A 26,974-nucleotide genomic window follows, 5' to 3' on the forward strand; every position below is an offset into this window, starting at 1 on the left:
CCCGCCGCCTCCTGCCCACTCCCGCTGTCCTCGGGAGCCGCGATTCACGCTGGGCAGGCCTTGATTGGCCTGCCCGCATAAAATGGTGGCATGGGCAGCGATCGGGTCCACGCCTGCCCATGCCCGCTCCCACTCTGCCCACCCGACAGGCAGAAAATTCTGCCCCGTGTGTTTTTGGACCGAGTCAGCACCAGTTAAAACTGTGCTCCGGTGATAGTTCTTTTTGGGAGGTTTTCATTTTCATAGAATCACAGGAGGAGACCATTCAGCCCATCATGCCTGTGCCAGCTCTCTGTGCAAGCTAGTCAGCTAGTCCCACTCCCCAGCCTTTTACCTGTAGCCCTGCCAATTTTTACATCTGCTAGTGGATCTCAATGCCTTTTTCCATAACGTTGTGCAAATTGAGACAAGTAGTTTTAAGAAAATAGGCCAGAAGGAATGACTATATGTGGTGTTACTGTAACGTGCTTGTAACAACCCCCACTCTCTGTTTCTGAAACCGAGACAGCAACATCTGGTAAAGCGGAGAAACTTGATGCAGATGTGTTAAGTGTCTGCACAGAATGCCAATAATTTTGGCCCTGACAATTTTTAAACAAATATACTGAAACATTAAACATGCAGAAAATCAAAAAATACTCCGGCAACTCACAATGAGGGCTGTGCTGAGATCAGTTAAGATCTCCTAATAGTTGCAAGCACTATTTTAAAGGTAAGTTAAGGCAGCTGCAAATAATTTTGAAAGTAAAAGCATCCCTACAAAAATAACATGCTAATTTGTAATCACACGTCACCATATGTGCCATTGCATCTGGGGGTGTCACACTCCAAGCTTTTGCAATTGTCAAAACCTGCTTCATATCAGACTATTTATACCAACAGATGGAGGAGTCTAGTTGGATTTAAATCAGTCGCACCATTTAGTCCAGGCATCAGTATTTACATGCATTGCAAAAACTATTACCAAGGGAAATCTATGGTTAATTTGTAAATTCAAAGGTGCATTGTATTCAAAATTAGCAAATTGATTTTCTTTTTGATTGCCAGGAAAGTTATGCCACATTTTTGTTTTAATAACCTTTGCTACACATTCTAGCCATTTTGTAGGCCATTTGGCCCATCGTGGATGCTCCATCATTTTGTCAGACATGGAAGCTCTCATCCCGATAACAGCTTTTCCAATTGGCTCGCTGGCTTCTCAGATCAAGAAAAATAAGCTACCATGCTGCTACATGACTATTTCACTGTCTCTTACAGACTCCTACCATATGTACAAGACAATGTGAGGCACATGAGGGTGATAAAAACAATTGGGATTACCGTTTGTTCAGTGGGATCTCCAGTCATAGGTGCGTAGATAACCCTATAATTGCGAACTCGACCAATGGCAGGATCCCACTTCACAGTGAGGCTGTGCGACGTGGCATTGTACACTTGGAGGTTACGAGGAGGAGTTGGAGTTGCTGAAAAATAAATAAACATCATTAACATAAAAGCCATTTCCTTTCCCAAAGACAAGGAAAGAAAGAACCTACATATATACATAGCACATTTCACAACCTTAGCACCTCCCAAAGCGCTTCACAACCAATGAAGCACTTTTGAGGTACAGTCACTGTTATAATGTCGAAAATGTGGCAGCGCACAGCAAACTCCTACAAACAGCAAAGAGAGAATGGCCAGGCAATCTGTTTTTCATGATTTTAATTGAAGGAGGATTAGTCAGGACACCAGGGAGAACTCCCATGCTCTTCTTCAAAATGGCACCATGGGATCTTTAACATCCAAATAAGGGATAAATAGGATCTCAGTATAAGATCTCAACTGAGATGGCACCTCTGAGAGTGCAGCACCTCCTTAGTATTGGCACTGGATTGTCAGCTTGAGTTGCTCGCTCAAGGATGGGAATTTCCAATTCTTGATCATGCAGTGCCAGCAGTACAACAAAGCTGTTATCAGGATTACCAACTGCAAGAACGTGTCTCAGACTGAGCTTCTTCAGCACATCTTCTAGTGCACCACCAAGACATTTTTGTTCCTCACTCCATCTGTCTCTGCGGTATGTCTCTGAGAGATCAACACCAAAATCAGTGCCAAGCTAGGACCCTTGCTCACTAGCATCAGGGTTCCAGTTGACAAAGCTCGCTTCACATTGGATATTTTAAGTCAATGGATGGAGTTCCCGAGTTGGGTTTGAACCCATTTGCATCATTATGTCCTCCTCAGGCATCCGCAATTACACCTTTCTGCAAAAACCGTCTGAGAGAGATTAGGTGTGCAATTTGCATATTCATGGAAAGTACTTGGCAGACATTTAGTCTTGATTTCCCAAAGGAACTCTATCATACTTTTGTTGCAATTACAAAAGGTTGAAGATCATTTGGCCCATTGAGTCTGCACGGCCAACTTGTTAGACCTATTTGGCACACCATAAGATTGCATAAGACAGAGAAAATTTGCAGGGTTAGAAGGTAAAAGGCAAGTGGGCATGGGGAACACACACCTATGTGGATAACTTGTTCAAAGAGTTAGTATAGCCACAATGGAACAAATGGTCCTCTATTCTGCTATGGTTTTATTTAATCCCAATAACAGTTTAATTGTGTGTCATGTGCTTATAAATGAAAAAAAAAATTGTGCGTACTTTTTGCACAAAGGCAGTGCTCCATTTCTAAGATCATTCATAGTATTTTTCTAATCAAGTTTCGCCCATGGTGTAAAGGTAATGTTGATCCCCAGCAAGGAATCTGAGCTCATTTGTGGCGTGGATCAGAGAGAGTTGTCACTGTTTTGGTATTTTCGCACTGTTCCCTTAGAGAACAGTGTAAAGCATTGGAAGGACTCACAGGCTGTGTAACAATCTCACAGGCTGCAATATGAGTGTTTCATCTGTGGCTGTAACCATCTTTGCCCCAGCCCAGGGAGCTAAGTCCTCTACAGCAGGAGGGTTTCATGGCCTGCCAGAAGCCATAAGAGCAGATGGTGCATTCACCCAACGGATGGAGGTATTCTGGTGAAAGTCAACTCGGAATTCTGAGTCAGAGCTCCAGTCTCCATCCATCGGGAATGTCTTGAAAGGGATTCATCTAGACTCAGATGTGGGAATGCTCCCACAGGGAAGCTTCTTTCAGTGACAGAGATTAACACTGGAACCCTGATTCTCTGATCCATATTCCTTGGAAGGAGGGATTTCCAACAGGGAATGCCAGAATTTGAATGCTTACCTGGGATAGTCGGAGTCGGCTTTGCCACTAAAAGAATTAAAAGTGAGATACATTAATATCAGGTATTTTGTTTACATTAGAACAGAAATTTGGTTGACATCTTGGACTCAATTATACCTCAGGTTTATAGCCAATTGCCAGCGAGTGTTCGGGGGAGGGGTGCGGTGGGAGGGAATTTCTCTGGAGCTCTCCCACTGAGCTGTGTAACTTTGGGAAGTTTGGCACAAACATTCCCGCTGTTAGACACAAAAATCCAGCGAAAATTTGTCCCGCGTGAAAGACAAGGCAAAAGTAACATTTAAAAAAATTGCTGAAAATACTCAGCCAGTCTCACAGCATCTGAGGAGAGCAAGAAACAGAGTTAACATTTCAGGTCCTTTCATCCGAACTGTGAAAATGTAGAAATGGTTTTAAGTTTTTAAAAGGTTTTATGCAGATGAAAGGGTGGAGGTGGCAAAAAAAAAATGGGAAGGTCAGCGATAGGGTGAAAGGCAGGAAGCATTAAATGACAAAAGAGTTGGTGGTGCAGGGTCAACATGAAAGTGGGACAAGTAAAGAAACAAGAGATGTGCCCAAAGGAGGTGTGAATGACAGAATGATGAACATCTGCTGTCCGAAAGCAAAAATAAGATCTTCACTTTCCATCGAAACCTGCAAAGAGAACAGAAGCAAAACGGGGAGACAAAGATTACGATCTAAAATTGCTGAACTCAATGTTGAGTCTGGGAGGCTGTAAAGCGCCTAAACGAAAGTTGAAGTGCTGTTCCTCAAGCTTATGTTGAGCTCTATTGGAATAGTGCAGCAGACGGAGGACAGAGAGATCAGCGAGAGAGCAAGGCAAAACTGATGCCAGGAGATGCAAGGTGAAATTTCAGAAACTGGGATAAAGTAAAGCTGTTTCACACGTAGGGATAATGGAATGGGGGTGGGGAAAGGGAGTGAAGTAAGTTGCCGTGAAGGATCACTGAAATCAATGGTAGAAATAGATCCAAGAGACATTGAGGTGTATCACTGGAGAATGAAGATTGAGGAATATTGTGGGTCAGTCAGGTAAAATTCCATCAAATACAGGCACTCTTGTCGGGGCTGATGGTCTTTTCCTGTCACCTTACCTACATTTGGCAAACGGTATGAGGCATTATTGTTTAAAGTCCTATAAAAGCAATCATCAACAGTGTTTAACTTAATGATTAGCAATCTGCTGATCTCATCCAGTAAAGTTACTTGGGACAGTTTAAATGGAATGTTAGATAAATATAAAATTGCTTGTTATTTACCATTGTACCATTTACAACAGTTATGCCAAGATAGGGAGGCAATGGGATGAGGCCAATCATTTCTCTATAAGGAGGAGGTAATGGGGTCGGGGAAGGGCGTTCCTTATAATCAGAGGAGAGGCAGTTGGAGGAGGAATTGAGGGGTCTGGTTACTTGCCCTCCTGGCTGAATCATGTATGGCCCTGGAATACTGAAGTCAGTCACAACCAGGCTAGTCAGCGAAGCCCAGAAGTACTCTTCACTATACTCTTTTACCGACGCATGTCACATGCAGAGGAAGCAGAGAATCAAGGGCAACATACTGTCCCCACCCCCCCCTCCCACCCAAAGAACGTAAAGATCCGCTGCACATCACAACATGCAGGGTGTGCTTTCCACTCAACTTTGTCCCCTTTTCAATATTTGAAGATAATTGGAGAGGGGGAGGGGACAGAAAAGACCGATGGAGAATTTCTGTCTTACATGTGCGCTGGGGGGCGGAGAGATCTTCACTTTCCATCTCGTCTGGGTAGATGGCAGTAAGGGAAACGTCGTATAAGGTGTCAGGATTCAGGTCGTCTAAAACCTGGGTGCTCGCATCACCATTAATAATTATCTGGAAGAACAGGCATAAAGGTAGGTCAATATGGGGTTAGTCTCTGAAATCAATTTGCGTTCTGAAAACTGATTATTTTAATCAAATGGGGTTGTTTGAATTTGATATCACTCAGGTGGCCACAGCAATCTTAAAATCCTATCCCATAACAAAACTGAATTTATCAACTCCTCGGCTGCTGCCACCCTCCCTAATGCCATTCTCTGACAGCTACGTGGAACATCTCTGCAGAAAATCTAACTGAAGGACGAAACTGATTTGGACTGTTCTATTCGCTGAATAAAGGCTCTTCTTTGGTTGAGTCAACTGAGCTCAACATCTTAATACTTGGTGCATATAGTGCATGTGGAAAACATTTTTCTGATCACTGTACACAACAAAACCACTTGAAGAAAGTGCTCATGTTTTTGTTATGTGTGGTTTAAAGAGCTCTTCCCGTCCATTGTAGATGTGATGCTGCTCCCCATTCCTTTCTCGTCTTTCATTTTCTGGCTACACCTGGTGTTTGAGGCTGATTGGGCTCATCCTGGCCTCTCTTCCACCATCTTGAAGATGATCACTAACGGAGACACAGCAGGATCTCTTCAAGGTTTCCCTCCTTCCTGAGGGAATTCCCTAAGCTCCTCTGTGCTTCTCCTTCATGGTCAAGCACCTGGGAACAAACTTCAGGCTTTCATTTTAACTCTCAAGCAGAAACTGCAGGTGTCTGCTCCTTTCCACCATGACCTCTGACCTTTTTTAAATCAGCATGTTTGGTTGTCGCATCGCCACTCCAATATTTGCCCAGACTAGGCAGGAAGTAGCTGCCGACATTTTGTCCAATCACCATTATACCAGTAGATGTAAAGGAGGAGGGCGGCTGGTTCCAGGGAGATCTAATAGAAGTGAAAGGATTCTGGGCAAAGGAGAGCTAAACTTTCTTTGTTGCTCTCAATCCTCTTCCTGCACCTGGTGGGAAAGTCAGAAGAGCTCCACACTCTAGCTGGAATTAAAATCATAGCCGGAGCGCTGACCCGCAAACGTAAAGAAGGACCCCACCTGCCCTAGACCAGCCAGCTGCTCAGAACAGAAAGGGTTAAAACCCAGGTCAGCACAAGGCAGGTGGAAGAGCCAACTTTAGTGTTTTAACTGTCTACCTGGCAAAGTTGTCACCAGATGCGGGGGATGGGTGGTAAGGGTAAAAATCACTCCCCATATTGTACACTGCTTAGACATATCCCCTCACATACCACCCAGAAAAATATGCTTTAATAGTGAGAGCTGTTGGCTCCCCTGACACCTCATTGAATTCATCCAGTGAGCTGCTAACTCAGTACACACTAATGGTCAAACCTGGCCCCTTCTCAGTACAGCTAAACTCAATCAGGACAGTGGGTGCTATCAATCAGGGAAGGGGAAGTTCCCCATCCCTCACCCTATCCAGAAGCTTGCCAGAATTCCATGCGTGTGGGCTTTGGGTCAAAGACAGGAGTGGATACAGCTGTAATGCCCACCACAGGCCAACAGCCTGTTGGCACTTCCCATCATGGTTCAGGCATTAATATTAACCACTCCAGCGGGCTTCACTGAATTGAACTTCAGCAGAGGATGAAGCCCATTAGCGAAGGATGGAAGGGATGACAACGAGGCATGGAACATCAGTGTTGGAAAGAAGGAACATTCTCATACATAACACAGATCTATTTGGCAGTGGTTTGCTTCGTGTCCGCATGTTACAAGGCAAATTAGAAAGTCGGCTGGAGTTACAACAAAAGCAGAAAGCACTGGTTTCTTCACCTCTTTGCTGTCGCCTGTCCCAGATGGAACCCAAGTCAGTCTGTAGAGCGCCACATCCTGCGCTCCGTGATCCCAGTGGACCCGGAAGTGGTTCTCCTGGATGTCTGTGAAATGTAGGTTTGTTGGTGCTGGGACAACCACTGTGGTGAGGAGAAATAGAACCAGTGAGATCTTAAATGTACACAATTAGCAAAAAAATAATAGGAACTGTGATTGTTGGCAGGCCCGTTGCAGGTGGGATGGAAAATTCAGACAGGTGGTCAAATGTCCATTGACGTTGGGCAGGATTTTCTGGCCCTGCCCAAAAACCTGGCCAGGATCATGGCCTGAGAGAAATGGTCAGGGAAGGGAGGCTGTATGAGGAAGGATTCAAGATACTGCCACTGTTCACCAATGGACTAACAACAACAACTTGCATTTATATAATGCCTTTAATGCAGTAAAATGCCACCAAGACACTTCAGAGTAGCATAATCAATCAAAAAATATATTTGATACTGAGCCAAAGAAGGACATATTAGGAAAGGTGACAAGAAGCTTGGTCAGAGAGGTGGATGTTAAAGAGTGTCTTAACAGAGAATATAATTGCTAGAGACGTAAAGGTCAACACACACCCCCCAAAAAACTACAATGAGCATTGATATCCTCATTACTATGTGCTGCTAGCATCATAAGCAGCAAACGCATATCCTCTAGTCACTATCTCTTAAAAATATGCAAGTATTTGTCGAGCATGACTTAGGATTCCACTGTATCTAATGATCAGGAATAACTCTCACCAGTTTAGCAGAGGTTTCATTACAGCAGTCTCCGCTCAAGTCCAATATATCATATCCAATTAACTGCTATGTTTCATGTCTTGCTTTGAATTTTTGCAGAGTTTCTGGCAAGTTTTTGGGGGCAAGTTCTGGTTTCTATCTTGCTGTATGATTCCTAGCTATATTGAAATTTATATCACCACACATTTGGACGAGTGTCAAAATGGTAAAACTACATCTTTATTACTTTTAGAGCTCTACAGGGATAGACACAATGTCACACACATAATATATTTAGTCTGTAAAGCGCTGGTGAGAATATCATGGAATATTCTCCACTTGCCCAGATGAATCCAGCTCCAACAACACTCAAGAAGCTTGAAACCATCCAGGACAAAGCAGCTCACTTGATCGGCACCCCATCCACCACCTTAAACATTCATTCACCCTCGCACAGAGGCAGCATTGTGTACCATCTACAAGATGAACTGCAGCAATTCACCATGGCAAACCCTTGACTCTTACCATCTGGAAGGACAAGGGCAGCAGATGCATGGGAACACCACACACTGTGCGTTTCCCTCCAAGTCACACACCATCCTGACTTGGAATTACATCGGTGTTCCTCCACTGTCACTGGGTCAAAATCCTAGGGCAGGATTTTACGTTCATTGGATGGGTGGTGCCTGACCTGATCGGGTGTAAAATAGTGCGTGATGATGTCGGGCAATTGTCCCAACGTCATCATGCACACACGCGATATTTCAGTCAGCGGGCACACGCGAGAGTCGGCAGTGAGCCTGTCGACAACTAAGAGGGCTAATAAGCGGATGAGGTTTCCAACAGTAATTAAAAAAAGATTTTAAAAATAATTTTTAATACGTCCCTGTTCTTGTGCCTGAGTCACGTGTGAGGATATGTTTCCCTTATTTTTAAGATCTTTATTTTTGATTGTAAAATTCTTCAGCTCCCTGAGGCAGCTCTGTGCCTGCAGGGGGCTCTCAGTGCGCGCTCCTGCACGCATGCGCAGACTGTAGCACTCACGCTCCTATCGCCCCCACCCCAGCAGTGCTGAGATTCTCAGTGCGCGTTTCACACTGGCTGGCCGTTAGTTGGTTAGCCGGCGTGAAATCGCGGTCAGGGCCCGATCGCGGGTGGTGGACCCTTTCCCGGCCGCTCACGGGCCTACCTTGCCGCGGCTGCCTGATGAACAGAAAATCCTGGCCTGGTACCCCCTCCCTAACAGCACTGTGGGTGTACCTACACCACACAGACTGCAGTGGTTCAAGGCAGTGGCTCATCACCATCTTCTCAAGGGCAGTTAGGGTTGGCCTAGGCAGCGATACTTACATCCCATGAATAAATGAAAAAGAATTAATTTCTCTGTTGGGAAAGGTTATGAGTTTGGTTAAGTAGGGAACCGTGTTTCATGTAATTATTTTTGTTTTGTTTCGACTTTCTGCATCAGCCACATTTACCCATTTCAAAATAACTTGAACCGGGCAAATGGAACATTTAGGCATTGCAGGATTAATTTAATTTAAAGTTTAAGCACTCCTAGATCAATTATGGAATGGGTCACAGATGAGAACTTCCTTAGCTGCACCCAAACTAAGCAGAACACAACCCGCTGAATCAGTGGAATTAACTCCCAGAGGAAGGAACTGATTCACAGACCACTGACTTTCTAAAGGGAATAAGGTCAATATCAATTGAAAAGAGGGTTTGAGGATTATAAAATCTTTTAAGGGCTCTGGATAATTGCTTTTTAATTGGGGATTAGGGAAGAGTCCATAACAGAATAATATGCATTCGATCCATCATACTTTTACCAGCTCTTTGTAAGAGCTATCCAATTAGTTGCCCTCCCCTTCTCTTTCACAATAGTTTTTCAAACTTTTCCTTTTCCAAAGGTGACATGAGGGAGTGGCGAGTGGTTATAACCTGGAATATATTGCCTGAGAGTTTGGTGGAAGCAGAGTCAATTGTGGCTTTCAAAATGGAATTGGATAATTATCTGAAGAGAAAATATTTGAGGGTGTATGGGGAAAGGAGTGGGAGAGTGGGACCAGCTGAGTTGTTCTTGCAGAGAGCTGGTATGGAAACAATGGGCTAAATGGCCTCTTTCTGTATTATAACCATTCCATAATTCTAAGTAGTTATCCAATTCCCACTTAAAAGTTACAATTGAATCTGCCACCATTTCAGGCAGTGTACTCCAGATCATAACAACTCACTGTTGGGTTACACAGAAACAGGCCTTGTGGGCATCACTAGCTAGACCAGCATTTGTTGCCCATCTTCTCCAGTGGCTCTTTTGTTAATTATCTTAAAACTGGTGTCCGCTGGTTACTGACTCTTTTGCCTTTGAAACTCTTCAAAATTTTGAGCACCTCTATTAAATCTCCTATTAACCTTCTCTGCTATAAGTAGAATAATCCCAGTTTCTCTTGTCACTCCAATTATCTGAAGTTATGAGGTGTGTTATAAAATACAAAGTCTCAGCACTTGACTAAAGCATCTTACTTACAGGTGTTTACTCGTCCAATCAAGGGATCTGTGGGGCCATAGTCGTACACTGCAGTAATTGAAACGTCATAGTCCGTTTGAGATGTAAGTTGTGTTAGTGGCACAGAGGTATCACTGGCTGGAACTTCCAACTAACAGGATAAAGAAAAAATATTGGTTATGCTTGTTTGGATAAGAAAGTAAATTTATATTAAAATATAATGTACACATGAAAAAAGGCAAAAATGAGGAAAAGCATCCAGCCCAATGGAACTTATTCCTCCCTCTCCACCAACACCTACACTCACCTAGTCAACAGAGCTATATTACCGTACTACAAGGCTGTTCTCGTAGTGTCTGAGTCAATTCCCTTACTTAATGAAATCTTTCAAATATCTTGTAAAGGAAGGTGTCTAAGATCTGTTTTAAATTGAACTATGTCCTTTTGTCTGGCTTGACTCATGTAGGATTAGTGTCATGTCCAGTGCCAATATTTTCCACTCTGAACTTCAAACTATTTTTTATATTTTAAAACTGAACACAGAAGGCTGCAAAAGATGGCCACCTGAGGGTCACCTGACCTCTTTACTGGATTGAAACCACTCCCCATGTCTCAAAAAGGAACAAAACGAACATTCCAGGCTGATATTGAATCAATGCCCTCTCCTGAAACTAATTATCAAATTGAATGAGTTATCCAAATACAAAGATCCTGACTGTCTCAAACATTCATGGTGTTAAACAGCAACGCAGGAATCAACATACACACCACCCTTTGTTTAGAAAAAAGGACTTTGAACATGTGGAAGTCACATGATGAGGAAGCTATTTAGTTGTCTGTTTTAAAATCAGCAAAACGCTATTTTGTAGATGGAGAGTTCAACAGGAAGCCATTGAACTAGCTGCAAGTCATCCAAGCAGTTCAGGTAATAAACAGCAATACTCTGATAGTGGGAGATCCTAAAAGAGAGAAGGACTCTCCCAACTTGTTCTGGATAAAAATCACCTGAGAACCAACCTCCTAGAAAATCAACTACAAGAAACTTCACAACCTGCTGAGAGTCCCTTGCTTTACAAGAGCTTCACTTCAACCCCAAAGTATCAAGTTAATCTAAGAAACTACAGGCCTGCCACAAAAGAGGCTGCAATAATTAAAAGCTGTAACAGTATATTACCTTCATTTAATCTTTGTATGTGTGACAGAGTGTGTGTAAGAAGATATGTGAAATGTTATATTAAATTTGGGGTAAGTATGTAATAATAAATAACCTACTTTACTTTTAAACTTACAAAAGCTTACTGCTGGAATTATTTATTTGGGAAACTCATTCTGAAGCTAAGAAAGCACACATCTCTTACATACAAACACAGTGAGCATGGGCATTAAAAGAAAACACATAAATTCTGTCTGTGACACTAGGTTTACTTTTCCTGTGCCAATGTTACATCTTAAACCAGCCAAGCGTTGTTCCACCACCCTAAACACACCCAGGTTTGTGGTCCTTATTGCCACCAATCTTATTTAATTCTGAGTCTTGTTTCATAGCTTGTGTTTCGATTCTTCACCAATCTCTGCAGTAGCACAGCAAGACTTTCAGTGTACCAATCTGTTACTGGCAATTTAAGAAGGCAGCCCACCACCACTTTCTCAAGGCAGTATGGCTGGTCATTTTTATTATTCATTTTCAGGCTGTAGGCAAGGCTGGTATTTGGTGTCCATTCCCAGTTGCTCCTTGAGAAGATGGTGATGGACTTCTGTCATGAATCACTGGTAGTGTTTTGATATAACCGAGCTTTTATATTTCCATTTCTTTTTTTTTCCAACTGCATTCAATTTCTCCAGAAGCCTGGATGCATAGTTCAGAACATGTGAGTTCAAATCTCACCTTGGGCAGTTTGAGAATTTGAATTCAGATTGCAAAAGCTGGAAATAAATGGGTGGTGTTGCTAAAAGTGACCACAAAGCTGTTGGATTGTTGTAAGAACATAAGAGCATAGGAAATAGGTGTAGAATTAGGCCATTCGGCCCCTCAAGCCTGCTCTGCCATTCAATAAGATTATGGCTGATCTGATCATGGTCTACACTCCACTTTCCCGCCTGACCCCATAACCCTTGACTCCCTTGTCTAATCTGTCTAACTCAGCCTTGATTTTATTCAATGACCTAGTCTCCACTGCCACCTGAATTAGAGAATTCCAAAGATTAATGACCCTCAGAGAGAAGAAATTCCTCCTCACCTCCATCTGAAATTATTATTATCCCTTATTTTGAAACTGTGTCCCCCAGTTCTAAATTCCCCCATGAGTGGAAACATTCTCTCAGCAACTGTCAAGCCCCTGGGGTCTTATATATTTCAATAAGATCACCTCTCATTCTTCTAAATTCCACTGAGTCTAGGTCAAACCTGCTCAACCTTTTTTCTTAAGGTAATCTCTTCAGCCCAAAAATCAACCTTGTCAATTTTCTCTGAATTGCCTCCAGTGCAAGTATATCTCTCATTAAATAAGGGAACCAAAACTGTATGCAGTACTCTAAGCGTGTACTCACCAATGCCCTGTACAGTGGTACCAAGCCCTCCCGAATTTTATACTCCATACTCCTTTCTAGGTGCATGCTAGAATGAAAAATTCTTAGAAATTTCAGCTATTATCTTTGGTTCAGCATCACTGGCCTCTTCTATAAGAAGATTCTATGTCCCTTATGATCAGGGTTTAGCATTACAGCCCCAAATCTAATCCTATGAGAGCATAATAAATAAAGTATCGTAAGAAATAAACAGTATTCTATAATCTTCCACATGCTCTTATGTGTATTTCTTGCCTTTCAAATGTGTACTGATTAATACTTGAATGAGATAAGGTCAATGAGAAGTCAAGGAGCTGGGTTATTTATCAGATTATGTGATTAAACAGATAAGTGAGTCCTAGCTCTTTCCATAATGGTTTCTGTAACATTTGAGCAACAAAATGAAAATTGAAACACAAGATGATCAGCCATGATCTTACTGAATGGTGGAGCAGGCTCGATGGGCCAAAAGGTCTACTCCTGTTCTTATTTCTTATGCTCTTACGTTCATCCTTCTTGCAATTACTTGTAAAAACACAACTGGTTCACCAACATCCTCCAGGGAAGGCAACCTGCCATCTTTACCAGGTCTGCATGTGACTCTGGTCCCACATCAACATGGTCAACTCTTCACTTCCCTCTGAAGTGGTCTAACAAGCCTCTCTTTTCTCAAGCCACTACTGGTGATTCAAAAAGTTGGTTCACCATCACCTTCTCAGGGAAAATTGGAATGGACAATAAATGCCAGCCTTGCCTGTAATGCCCACATCCCAATGCATGAAAATATTATTTTAAATGGAATGATTGCTGTCCAACAGGAATTGGAAATAGAAATGCTTCGCTCATGTGCAAGCCATGCAGATAAACTTTTTATTACTTTTCTTATTGTGAACGGCCAAGTTGGATGCTTTGCCTTTACTTACCTAAACTTACCTTTATATATAATCTATAATATAGACAAAAACCAAAGGTGTCTCACAGGAGCATAACCAGACAAAAATGGACACCAAGCCAAAGGAGGAGATACTAAAACTGGTGATTAAAAGCTTGGTCAAAATCATATGTTTTAAGGAAGGTTTTAAAGGAGCAGAGAGAGGTGGAGAGGTCTAGAGATGGAATTCCTGAGTTTAGGGTCCAGGCATCTGAAGCCATGACCATCAGGGGTGGAGCAAAGGAAGTAGGTTATGCCAGGCAGTAAGTTGCTAAATTTCCTGCCTAGGAATTTCAATGGGCAGCTAGGCCAATTTAAATGGGCAGTCCTCATTAACATCCAGCAAATGTTCCGGCTAAAAGCTCATTAAAACTGCTGAATCTGAACAATAGGAATCTGATTAGCAGAGATTAAGTAGGTGTATTCACATGAAGAGTGAGGTTAGGATCATGCTGCAATTGCCATTTATCTAAGTTTACACATAAGGGTCATGAGGACTCGAAACGTCAACTCTTTTCTTCTCTGCCGATGCTGCCAGACCTGCTGAGTTTTTCCAGGTAATTCTGTTTTTGTTTTACACATAATGGTTTAACACTTGGGTGAGATACTGGAATTATACATGATCTTAAAAAAGGTGGGCAACAAATGGAGGAAGGATTATAAAATACTGCTTTGTGTTATTCTGCAATGGAACTCATCACCTCACCTCCTTGGCGTTCTGATCTCCCACTTCATTGTATTTAACCAAATATTTAAGGACCCTGCCTGGTGCAGGATCCCAATGGGTCCTTAAATTACTGTGAGTGATATCGGAAAACCAGATGCTCCTTTGATCATTCAGTGGCCCTGCGGAGACAGAATAAAACAACAACAGGGAAAATCAGGTGACAAAATTCCACAAATTAAGTCAAAAGAAAATTGAAAACTGAGGCTTGACATGACACTTTATGGCTACACTATGTGGCTGGCTCCTTTCAGGATAAGTTTAAATTCCTCTGAACAGATCTTTTTTGCACAGGCATTAAATCAAACATTGTCTCCATACAGGAGCAGAAACGATCTGAAAACATGAATATGGCAGGTTGGTATCAACACTTCTGCATTCATTTTTTATGTAGTCAGATTCCTTTCAAATCAATTCTCTTACATGAATTTATTTTTCATTTGTCGAGTGAAATTGCTTCTTTATTCTGAAAAAATACAAGGAATTCCAAAAAGATAAATTCCCGAGGATTGACTGGAACTAATCTGGAAGCGCACCATTAAACCCATCTGATAACCTCCTTGTGAAAAAGGCCAGTGTTATATTCTTCTTCTGATTACTTTAAATAGGGTTACATAGAATATAAGGCACAGAAACAGGACTTGTGGGCATCACTGGCTAGGCCAGCATTTGTTGCCCATTTTAATTGTCCTTGAGGTGATGGTGAGCCACCTTCTTGAATTGCTGCAGTCCATGTGCTGTAGGTATACTCACAGTGTTGTTAGGAAGGGAGTTCTAGGATTTTGACCCAGTGACAGTAAAGGAATGGTGATATAATTCCAAGTCATGATGGTATGTGTCTTGGAGGGGAACTTGCAGGTGGTGCTGTTCCCATGCATCTACTACCTTTGTCCTTCTAGACAGTAGTGGTCACTGTTTTGGAAGGTGTTGTCAAAGGACCCTTGGTGAGTTGCTGCAGTGCATCTTGTAGATGGTACACACTGCTGTCACTGCTTGTCACTGGTAGGCGGATTGGATGTTGGAAGTGGTGGATGGAATATTGATCAAGCAGGCTACTTTGTCCTGGATGGTGTTGAGCTTCTTGAGTGTTTGTTGGAGCTGCACTCATCCAGGCAAGTGGAGAGTATTCCATCACACTCCTGGCTTGTGCCATGAATCCAACTAATCTATGCCGGGGTTGATCTCCTCCAAAACTGCCTCATCTAAATCTACCAGCATAACCCCTATTTCCTTCTCCCTCGTGTGCTTATTGAGTTTCCTCTTAAACCTACACTATTCACTTTAACCACTCCCCGTGGTAATGAGTTCCGCATTCTCGCTAATCTTTGGGTAAAGTGGTTTCTTCTGAATTATTTTTTTAGTGACTATCTTATATTGATTGTTACATTCTTCCCCACAAGATGAAACATTCATTTTATATCCAATCTATGAAAACCCTTCATAATTCTGAAAACCTCTTTTAGGTTACCCCTCAGGATTCATTTTTCAAGGGGAAAGATACCCAGGCTGTCAATCCTTTCCTGGTATGCATAACCATGCATTTCTGACATCATTCTTGTACAACACTTCTGCACCCTCTCTAGTACCTTGATCTTTTTGATAATATGTCAACCAGAACTGCACACAGTACTCAAAGCGTAGTCTAACGAAGGTCCGGTACAGATTGAGCATGACTTCTCTACTTTTCAATTCAATCCCTCTAGCAATAAAGACTCATGCTTGGTGTGCCTTTTTTATGGTCTTGCTAACCTGTGGCACAACTTTTGACGATTGGCATATTTGTACTCCAAGATTTATTTGTTCCTCTACCCCACCTGGACTTGGCACTTTCCAAGTAATCAGTGAGCCCCCTATTCTTTCTACCAAAATGTATTACCTCACTACCCACCTGTGTCAAACTTTATTTGACAATTATTTGCTAAGTATCTGAAAGTTTATTAAAGTCCTACTATGACATGTTACAGTCCTCCACAGTTTTGACTATCTCCTCGCCATCCCTGCCCCCCACATTTGGTGTCATTCACAAATTTAGAAATTGTATTTTTGATTCTAAAGTCCAAATTATTCATGTAAAATATAAACAACAGTGATCCCAACGCTGATTCTTGTGGAACACTGCTTTCAACTCTCCACCATTGTGAATAGCTAACCTTTGCTCCCACTCTCTGCTTTCAATCTTGAAGCCAGCTAGCAATCTATTCTTCTCTTTGTCCCCTGACTCTGCATTCCCTGACATTATTTAGTAGTCTATTATGCAGCAGCTTATCAAAGGCTTTTTGAAAATCCAGATAAATTATATCTACTACATTACCATTGTCTATTCTCTCTGTTACCTCCTCAAAAAATTCAATAAAGTTGGCCAAGCAAGGTTTTCCCTTTTAAATCTATGCTAACTATTCATTAATATATTTTTTCTAGATGTTCTTCTGTTCTCTTCTTTAGTACGGATTCCATTATTTTCCCTACCACTGATGTTAAGCTAACTGGTCTATAATTTCCTGAGTATGTTCAATTCCCCTTCTTAAATATAGGTATAACATTAATTTTCTTCCAATTCACTGGATTCGTGCCTTTTTTCCGTTGAAATATTAAACGTGTGTGGTAATACTTCTTCTATCTCTTCTCTAGATTACTTTAAAATCTCAGAATATGGGATAGGTCATTTAGGACTGAGATGAGGAGGAATTTCTTCACTCAAAAGGTGGTGAATCTCTGGAATTCTCTGCCCCAAAGAGCTGTGGAGGCTCAGTCATTGAGTGGTTTAAGATTGGGATTGTTAAGATTGAGATAGAGATTGATAGATTTCCACATATTAAAAACATCAAGGGATACGGGGATAGTACATGAAAATGATGTTGAGGTAGAAGATGAGCCATAACCTCATTGAATAGTGGAGTGGGCTCGAAGGGCTGAATGGCCTAGTCCTACTCCTATTTCTTACATTATGCTCTCAAAATGGATTAATGCAAACCATCTGGACCAGGGGTCTTACCCCCTTTTTATTTTAAATGCACTTATTACTCATCTCATCGTTCAATATCACATCTACTCATTCTATACCCTTGATAGAATACCAAAACAAAATAATTATTTAATATTTCTGTTATCTCTCTATTATTACCTGTGTATTATCCTTTCTATTCCTTAACTGTTCTATTCCCACCCCAGTCTTTTTTTTTTGTCTGGCTTATTATGATTTATTTCATCCTTCCCTGATATGTATAACCATTCACTTCCAGTATCATCCTTGTCAATCGCTTCTGCACCCTTTCCATTGCCCCTCCAGTACACTCTCCAGTGTATAAGGAAACCAAAATTCCTTTGCTTCACCTCCATAGTTCTTCTTGCAATTTGTTCTTTCTCGGATGCAAAACAAATGACTTCTTCATATTAAACTCCTTTTGAATCCTCCTGCTTCCACCTGCACAGCCTACAGTGTGAAATTATGTTATCTGATATCTTAACAAAGATGATGTGCTGCTCAATGAAGTAGATCAAGTTCTTTGTTGATAAGAGAGAAGCTGGAATTTCCAGCAAACAGATTTGTATGTTTGTTCCTAATATCGTTCACCATGGAAACAAGCCCTTGGGGAGAACTTTCTCCCCACTGGGGGGGTTGGGCAGGAACAGGCGCGCAACCAATTGCCACCCACGATTGGCTGCGCACCGCCATTTTATGTGGGTGGGTCAATTAAGGCCCGCCCAGCGTGACAAACACCCGGAAGCGCTGAGCGCTCCCTGTGCGGGCTGGGGGAGTAGGCTGAGTCGAGGCCTGCGCTCTTTCACGCCTGCGTGCGTGCAAGAAATCTCCCTGAGGCAAAGAGCTGCCTCAGGGAGATTACTCTGATTCTTAAAAAATTTTAATAAAGTCAAAAAAAATGTTTTAAGACATTTCCCTTCATTTGACAGTATCACATGAGCTGGGACATGTCGATGAATTTTATTTAAAAGTTTTATTAAACTTTAGAAACCTTCATGAAACACCTCATCCCACCTGTGGATGAGGTTTCATGAGAAATGCGAAGGTTACCTGGGCTCTTCACCTGCTCCCTGCCAACCTTAAGGTTGGACAGGCAGCTCCGTTAAGTATTTTAATTGATAATGAAATGGCCTTAATAGGCCTTTGACAATTCGGCGGGTGCGCAGCCGACTATGGTGCGCGCCCGCCGAACTGAATATCTGAATGACCCGCAGTGATGCCGGGATGCGCGCCATTTTACGCATCAGCGAGCGAAGCCTACCCCCGCTCACCAACCCGAAGATTCTGCCCCTTGATTTTCACACCTTCCTTCGGGCTTTTTTTTTTAACCCAAGCTGAAATGGAGAAGTGAATAAAATAAGGCTGAGTAACAAAAATATCTTACGAGTAGTATCTTGCACACTCAGGGGATCACTGGGAACATCACCGTACAGGGCGTGGATTGCAAGAGTATACTCAGTGTTGGGAAATAAATTCTCCAGCTTCAGATCAGTGTCATCAGGGCCAACTTTCAACTGCAAGAGAAAATATAAATCATTTGTAATTTTCGTGAGATTACAAAGCCGCATTATTACAAAATTACTTTTAATCAAGGTTAAATCGATTGTACGATAATTAAGTGGATCAGTCCCCATCTTTCTATCATACAGGTCTTGTGTGTAATATTTACTGCATAAAATTGAATATGCTTGTAAGAAATAGTTATCCTTCAACCAATATCTGTAAAAAACAGATTATCTGGCTATTATCTCATTGCTGTTTTGGGGATCTTGCTGTGCAATTGGCTGCCATTTTTCCATACATTACAACAGTGAACATGGATGGAATTTTACGCCACCATTTACCGGCAGGTTTAAAGGTGAGGAACTCATTAAATCCAGTGGGAAGCCTGCCCACCAGCTAACCACCCCACCCTAACCCCATCACCATTATACCATGGGTGGTGTCTGGCAGCTCACTCACCAGTGAACAAACTGAGGCCCTTAACTGGGCAATTATTTCCCACTTAAGGGCCTCATCCTGCCACTGCCGGATTTAATGGGCCATGCCAGGCAGCCAGCCTAACAGGTTTCTCTGTGTGGACTGATGGTCTCCTAAACCAGCCCCCTGGGCCCACCAGAGGCCCTCCTCAACATTTAACTGCTCTCTCCCCTGCCACCAGGCTGCTCATTGGCCTTCCAAACTGCACCACCCCAGCAACCAGGCCTGCCAGCTGGGCATCCAGCAAGACCCCCCCCGCAAACATTTACAAAAATCCCAGTTCAAAGCTGCACACCTTTGCCCAGAAGTGCTGTAGAGCTGCTGGTCTTGGATCAGCTGAGGAGGGACTTCCTTGTTCCTGAGGGGATAAAATCCTGCCTACAGCCTATACTCCTAAACTATTTCATTAGCTGTAATGCACTTTGGGACCAGATTATCTATTGAAGGATAAATAGTGGTCAGGGCTGGACAGAACTCCCCAGATCTTCTTTGAAGTAGTGTCATAAGACCTCTTGCATCCAACTAATAGGACATTGCAGTTGAAGACCTCATTTAAGGGGCAGAATCTCTGACTGACAGCCTGAATTATATGTTCAAGTCTCTGGTGTAGGGCTTAAAACCTCAATCTTTCTGAGTTAGAGGCAAGAACACTGACCACTGAGCCAAGGTTGATAGTTCAGGACTGAAGGAGTCCTCCCATAGTTTGTTACTTAACAGTTCACATTGTCCAAGACATAAATCACCAAATTATGTTGATAAACATTGACTCCATGGCTGCCCTCCATATCCCTTTGACAACACTGCTTTTTCCTCATGAGATACATGCCAAAATAAAAATGGAGCAGAAGTACCACTTGTGCACTGAGCAGGGGTCAGTCTATGATGTCTTATGCACTCAGTAAACATTTTATTGAAGTCTGTCTAAAGTTTAATGAGCCCACTTGGTATACATATATACTTTTTTTCACAAGAGAGCAGGAACAAAATTATTTAAGCTGAAAAATATTTACAGGCGTGAAACTCTTAAAGAGGGAGCAATTACTGCTAAAGGTTGTGACTGTCTGAGCAATAAAACTGAATGTGATGTAATGCAGACAGTGAATGAAACTGGTTGGCTGTTTTATGACACAGGATGAGATACTGTGGAGTTCAGGCTCGGGTTCATGTTTCATTGCCAGTGATATTAGTTGTTGCTCATTGTTTTCTAAAAAACTAATCCCAACACTTCTCTAACTAAGCAGCTGTTGAACAGTTTCACAATCCAAATTCAACATTTACCAAAAATAGCCCGAGCTGCAGTGGGTAGGTGGATCAGACAGCTGGGTCAATGATTAGATATGTAGGAAAGTAAGCTGTGAAGATAACGTATGGAGTCTACAAAGTGACCTAGTTAGGTTAAGTGAATCGGCAAAACTCTGGCAAATGGAGTATAATGCAGGCAAATGCAAAAATTGCCCATTTTGGCAGAAAGAATAAAAAAGCATATTTTTTAAATGGTGAGAGATTGCAGAGCTCTGAGATCTGGGTGTCCTAGTACATGAATCACAAAAGTACAGCAAGTAATTAGGAAAGTTAATAGAATGTTATTGTTTATTGTGAGGGGGATTGATTTAAAAAGCAGGGGGTTTATGCTTCAGTTATAAAGGGCACTAGTGAGATCACAACTGGAATACTGTGTACAGTATTGGTCTCCTTATTTAAGGAAAGATATAAATGCATTGGATGCAGTTCAGAGAAGGTTTACTAGACTAATACCAGGAATAGGCGGGTTGTCTTATAAGGAAAGGTTGGACAGGTTAGAATTGTATCAGCTGGAGTTTAGAAGATTAAGAGATGTCTTGATTGAAACCTTTAAGATCCTGAGGCATCTTGACAGAGATATGTGGAGAGGATGTTTCCTCTTGTGGGATAATCTAGAACTAGGGGTCATGGTTTAGAAATAAGGGATCACTTATTTAAGTCAGAGATGAGGAGAAATTTTTTCTCTAAGAGGGTTGTGAGTCTTTGGAACACTCTTCCTCAAAGGGCAGTGGTCTTTGAATATTTTTAAGGCAGAGCTAGATAGATTCTTGATAAACAAGGGGGTGAAAGGTTATCAGGGATAGGCTCGAGTGGAGGTTAGAATCAGATCAGCCATGATCTATTGAATGGCAGAGCAGGTTCGAGGGGCTGAGTGGCAGACTCCTGCTCCTAATTCATGTTCAATGTTGGTATGACCAGGGATTGAATCATTGAACTGGAAATCACTATTACTAAGACAGGGCCTATTGACATAAGTTTGTTCAATAACTTTGAAATTTTAGGCAAATCTGTAATCCATTTGCCTGTCGTTAATACTTTGCTGATTATTTTTGTCAGTGACAAGTCCAGAATCTGTCTTATTTTTGGCATTTATTGAGTGCACGCACTTTTACACTGAGGATGGGACACAAATACTGGGGGTGAGCCCACCATAGCTTAGCCAGCTTGCCCTGCTTTAATTTTTGGGCGAGAGCCCTTTAATTAGTATGAGGCAAGACCTCAGTTCATCTCCAGCAATTAGAGACCAACAGCTCCGCATACCGGCAACGCCAAGCAGGAGTCATTTAAGGAAGGAAACCTGCCAGTCTTACCTGATCTGAGCTCATATGTGACTCTAGGCCAGCTAGTGGTTGACTCTTAGCTTTCCTCTGAAGTGGCCTAGCATGCTGTTTAACTGTACAAAACTACTGCGATTGAAGAAGAATTTCTACCACAACCACTAGCTCCTCAGGGATAACTAGGGGATGGGCAATAAATGCTGGCTTTGCCAATGTTGCAAACATCCTGAGAACAAATAATAAATAGCATCTTTGTTCTCTCCTCAATCCGTGAACAAAAATATGGATTCTTGGATCATATTGAAACTGATTACGGCAAACATTTGTCTGAGTGACAATCAAGATGGAAATCGATAGATAATGCTTAAGGAACCACAGAATTTCAATACTATTGTCTGATACCTCTTTCTCTACAGTTGGTATGCTGGCATTAATTGGTGCGTAGAGCAGCATATAGCCTGAAGCCCCCTTAGCTGGCTCCCATCGGACATTCATCGTGGTTGGAGTAACATCGTAGATATATAGGTTTCTCACACCAGGAATAGGCACTGTCAAGAAAATTATTTTAAAAATTACAATGAAGCAATCACTAAGAAAAGTTGTTAGTCCATAATCAATGTGTTAGTCCTGTTATCTGGGATGCAATTCCATTTTCAAGCACATCAAGACTGATTTTCTGACATAGGTACTAACAATAAGGAGCCCTGAAGTTCCAGGCAAAGCATTTCAAAAGATCACAATTACACTGAGGGCAATGGACCAAAAATTATAGGTGGAAAATCACTGGGCATGTGTCAGCACCAGAGACCCCATGATCAGGGAGAACACAGTTAGACATAGAGCTCCCTCTTCACTGCCCCAGCAATGTGCTTCAACTTGAGCGCTGAACAGCTTGTCTAACAGTACCACAACAACTCCCTGCTGAAATATGGACATAATATTTTACACAAAGAAACAGAGTTAACTCAGAATACAATCTATCTGGGCTGAAGTGAAAACTCATTACTTAACCTACTGGGCAAAAGTTTTGCTCATGTCCTCTTAATCCATGAGCGCAAACCATATCACGGCACATTGCAAAAATCAATAAATTGAGTAATTTTCTGGATAATGCCAGAAAAATAACCCATGAAAGCTGCCTGCTTGGTGAGTGCAGCTCAGGGGGTGTGGCCTACCAGCTCTACCTGGTCTGGCCTACAGGTAGCTTCAATCTTATACTATAAGCTTGACTCTTAATTTTCTCAAGTTAATGAGGGATGGGAAATAAATTCAGCTCCTCTGGTGTCCTGAGAAGAAATAAGGAACAATATTTATTTTTGTTGTTCTGTAGTAAAGTCAGCGACTCCAAATGGGACTAAAGATAATGAGAGATATGGTGACACAGCATACTGAAGCGTTGCTGTATTCTCCTAAGTATGACTCCATGATTTCACACACACTGAGCTTTACTTTGTCAGTGCTATCAGAGGGTGCCTGAGGAAGTCAGGGTGGAATGTAATAATTAAAAAGGATATAGAGATACTGGAGGATGTGGCAAAAATATTTACAAGGATGATGCCAGAACTTGATCAGTTATACCTATCAGAAGAGACTGAACCAGTTTGTGGCTCTTTTCCCTAGCTGTCAGGTGGCCTGATAGATGTTTCTCAAATAATGAAAGGGTTTGCTAGGATTGATGCAGAGAAGAAGCTTATACCTGTGGGTAAATCTAAATTTAGGGGCCACAAATATAAGATAGTCATTAGTAAATTCAATGAGAAATTCAGGTGAAACCCCTTTACTCAAAGATTGGTGAGAACATGGAACTTGCTCCCACAGGGAGTGGCTGAGGCAAGTTTAACTATGCTTAAAGAGAAACTTCCTGTGCACATGAGGGAGAAAGGAATAGAAGGATATTGTTATAGAATTAATCTTACAGGTAACTTTGCTTAGTGGACACATTTGACTTTATTTACAAGACAGCAGCAACTATATGTGTGCATCTAACTCTATAACTAAGAACAACTCTTTCCGAGAGATTGCCCACGCTGCTAACTCATTGGTTTACACAAATTATGTGATCTTACAACACAGGATTATTCTTGAAGCTACAGCTCTATGTTTCTCAAAACTGTAATCCCTGCACATATGTTAAAAGGGTTATATAAGTTAGGCAATTGAAGAGGCTAAAGATGTGGAGACGAAGTCCCACTTTCACATTGAGGATACCCTCCATCGTGTGGTGTGGCACTACCACCGTGATAAATGAGATAGATTTTGAACAGATCTATCAACTCAAGAGTGGGCATTCATGAGACCCTGTGGGCCATCAGCAGTAGCAGAATTTTATTCAAACACAATCTGTAACCTCATGGCCCAGTATATCCCCAACTCTACCATTACCATCAAGCCAGGGGATCAACCCTGGTTCAATGAAGAGTGTAGGTGGGCAGGCCAGGAGCAGCACCAGGCATACCTAAAAATGAGGTGTCAACCTGGTGAAGTTATAACACAGGACAACTTGTGTGTCAACCAGCTTAAGCAGCAAGTGATAGACAGAGCTAAGCGATTCAAAACCAGCGGAGCAGATCTAAGTTCTACAGTCCTGCCACAGCCAGTTAGGTATGGTGGTGGATAATTAAACAACTCACTGGAGGAGGAGGATCCACAAATATCCCCATCCTCAATGATGGGGGTGCCCAGCACCTCAGTGCAAAAGGTAAAGCTGAAGCATTTGCTACAATCTTCAGCCAGAAGTGCGGAGTGTATGATCCATGTTGGTCTCCTCCCGAAGTCCCCAGCATTCCAGATGCCAGTCTTTCGTCAATTCGATTCACTCCATGTGATAACAAGAAATGGCTGAAAGCACTATATAATACAAAGGCTATGGGCCCTGACAATATTCTGACAATAGTACTGAAGACTTATGCTCCAGAAATTGCCATGCCCCTAACCAAGCTGTTCCAGTAGAGCTATAATGCTGACGTCTATCCGGCTATGTGGAAAATTGCCCAGGTATGTCCTGTTCACAAAAAAACAGGACAAATCCAACCTGGACAATTACCGCCCCATCAGTCTGCCCTCCATTATCAGTAAAGTGATGGAGTCATCAGCAGTGCTATCAAGCGGCACTTGCTTAGCAATACGTGCTCACTGGCGCCCAGTTTGGGTTCCACCAGGATCACTCAGCTCCTGACCTCATTACAGCCTTGGTTCAAACATGGACAAAAGAGCTGAACTCCCGAGGTGAGGTGGGAGTGACTGCCCTTGACATTAAGGCTGCATTTGACCAAGTGTGGCATCAAGGAGCCCTGGCAAAACTGGAGTCAATGGGAATTGAGGGAAAACTCTCCACTGGTCAGAGTTATACCTAGCACAAAGGAAGGTGGTTATGGTTGTTGGAGTTCAGTCATCTCAGTTCCAGGACATCATTGCAGGCGTTCGTTGGGGTAATCATCTTCAGCTGCTTCATCACTGACCTTTCTTCCATCATAAGGTCAGAAATGGGGATGGTCACTGATGATTGCCCAATGTTCAGCACCTTTCGCAACTCCTCAGATACTGAAGCAGTCCGTGCCAAAATGCAGCAAGACCTGGATAATATCCAGGCTTGGGCTGACAAGTGGCAAGTAACATTCATGCCACACAAGTGCCAAGCAATAACCATCTCCTACAAGAGAGAATCTAACCATCACCTCTTGACGTTCAATGGCATTACCATCACTGAATCCCCCGCTATCAACATACTGGGGCTTACCATTGACCAGAAACTGAACTGGACTAGCCATATAAATACTGTGGCTACTTGAGCAGGTCAGAGGCTAGGATTCCTGCAACAAGTAACTCAGCTCCTGGCTCCCCAGAGGCTGTCCACCATATACAAGGCACAAGTCAGGGGTGTGGTGGAATACTCCTCACTTGCCTGGATGAGTGCAGCTCCTACAACACTGGAGAAGCTGGACACCGTCCAGGACAAATCAGCCACTTGATTGGCACCACATCCACAAACATTTACTCCCTCCACCACTGATGCACAGTAACAGCAGTGTGTACCATCTACAAGATGCACTGCAGGAACTCACAAGACTCCTTGGGCAGCAGCTTCCAAACCCATAACCACTACCATCTAGAAGGACAAGGGCAGCAGATAGATGGGAACATCACCACCTGGAAGTTCCCCTCCTAGTCACTCACCATTCTCACTTGGAAATATATCGCCATTCCTTCAATGTCACTGGGTCAAAATCCTGGAACTCCCTCCCTAACAGCACTGGGGATGTACTTACACCACATGGGCTGCAGTGGTTCAAGGCGATGGCTCATCGCCAACTGCTCAAGGGCACCTAGGGATGGGCAATAAATGCTGGCCCAGATAATGGAGCCCACATCCCTTAAATATATGCTCTGCTGCAACATCTCAAGGACAGCGTGGTAGGCCTATTGATTTTTTGTCACTCTTCTTTACATCTGTTTGAATTCAGGGAAGGCCAGAGGTGGAAGCCAGACATTTTGAAGGGAAAAGTAGACTCTGTTCATTCTCAAGCCCCATCTCAGAACTGGTTAGAGAATAGTGGCTGGTTCAAATCCAGCCATGACCAAAGGGACATCACGCTCCTCTATCTCTTGGCTATAAGAATCCGCTATAAGATTAATTCGAACACTTATCACTGTTTCCCAACTGTTAACCAACAGCACAGACCACTTGGGATCTTGACAGTCACTTATGTCTCATCAATGGGAATAATGGAGTATAGAACTGGCAAGCCAAGGAAAGAGCAAGAAAATAAGAAGGGCCTAAATATTAAACCAAGGATTGAGTTAATTTATCTTCCTTCCTCTATTTTTCATTGAGAGAGGAACTTCACTCATTATATCAGCTAATATGAAGTGAGACTGCAATTTTAGGGAGCGACGCCAGGAAAGAGAGACCTCGATTATTTTCACAACATCAACACTCACAAGTGACTCTAAGCTATGTTTCAATGGACGTTTTGCCAAAGCATTTTCAAACAAACCCATCAAAAAGGTTTGACAAACGCTATTTACTTCACAGCCTATTTCTTAAGCAAGAGCAAGAACAAAAGAAAGAAGATAATA

The 26,974-nt window shown here is 42.4% G+C and overlaps 1 protein-coding gene across 2 annotated transcripts in view; it reads right to left on the reverse strand.

Moving 5' to 3' along the window:
- LOC121289991 (collagen alpha-1(XII) chain-like) overlaps positions 1 to 26,974 on the reverse strand; it is a 278,622-nt gene that overhangs the window by 162,390 nt on the left and 89,258 nt on the right. For both annotated transcript variants that reach the window (XM_041210101.1, XM_041210090.1), the window contains 8 exons: positions 22,301 to 22,446; positions 18,724 to 18,853; positions 14,342 to 14,481; positions 10,161 to 10,290; positions 6,873 to 7,012; positions 4,964 to 5,096; positions 3,225 to 3,251; positions 1,321 to 1,463 (listed from right to left, as the gene is read on the reverse strand). In XM_041210101.1, coding sequence (XP_041066035.1) covers positions 1,321 to 1,463; positions 3,225 to 3,251; positions 4,964 to 5,096; positions 6,873 to 7,012; positions 10,161 to 10,290; positions 14,342 to 14,481; positions 18,724 to 18,853; positions 22,301 to 22,446 — 989 coding nt within the window. The remainder of the gene's footprint in view (positions 1 to 1,320; positions 1,464 to 3,224; positions 3,252 to 4,963; positions 5,097 to 6,872; positions 7,013 to 10,160; positions 10,291 to 14,341; positions 14,482 to 18,723; positions 18,854 to 22,300; positions 22,447 to 26,974) is intronic.

This window comes from Carcharodon carcharias, chromosome 2 (genome assembly GCF_017639515.1).
Source record: "Carcharodon carcharias isolate sCarCar2 chromosome 2, sCarCar2.pri, whole genome shotgun sequence".
NCBI lineage: Eukaryota > Metazoa > Chordata > Chondrichthyes > Lamniformes > Lamnidae > Carcharodon > Carcharodon carcharias.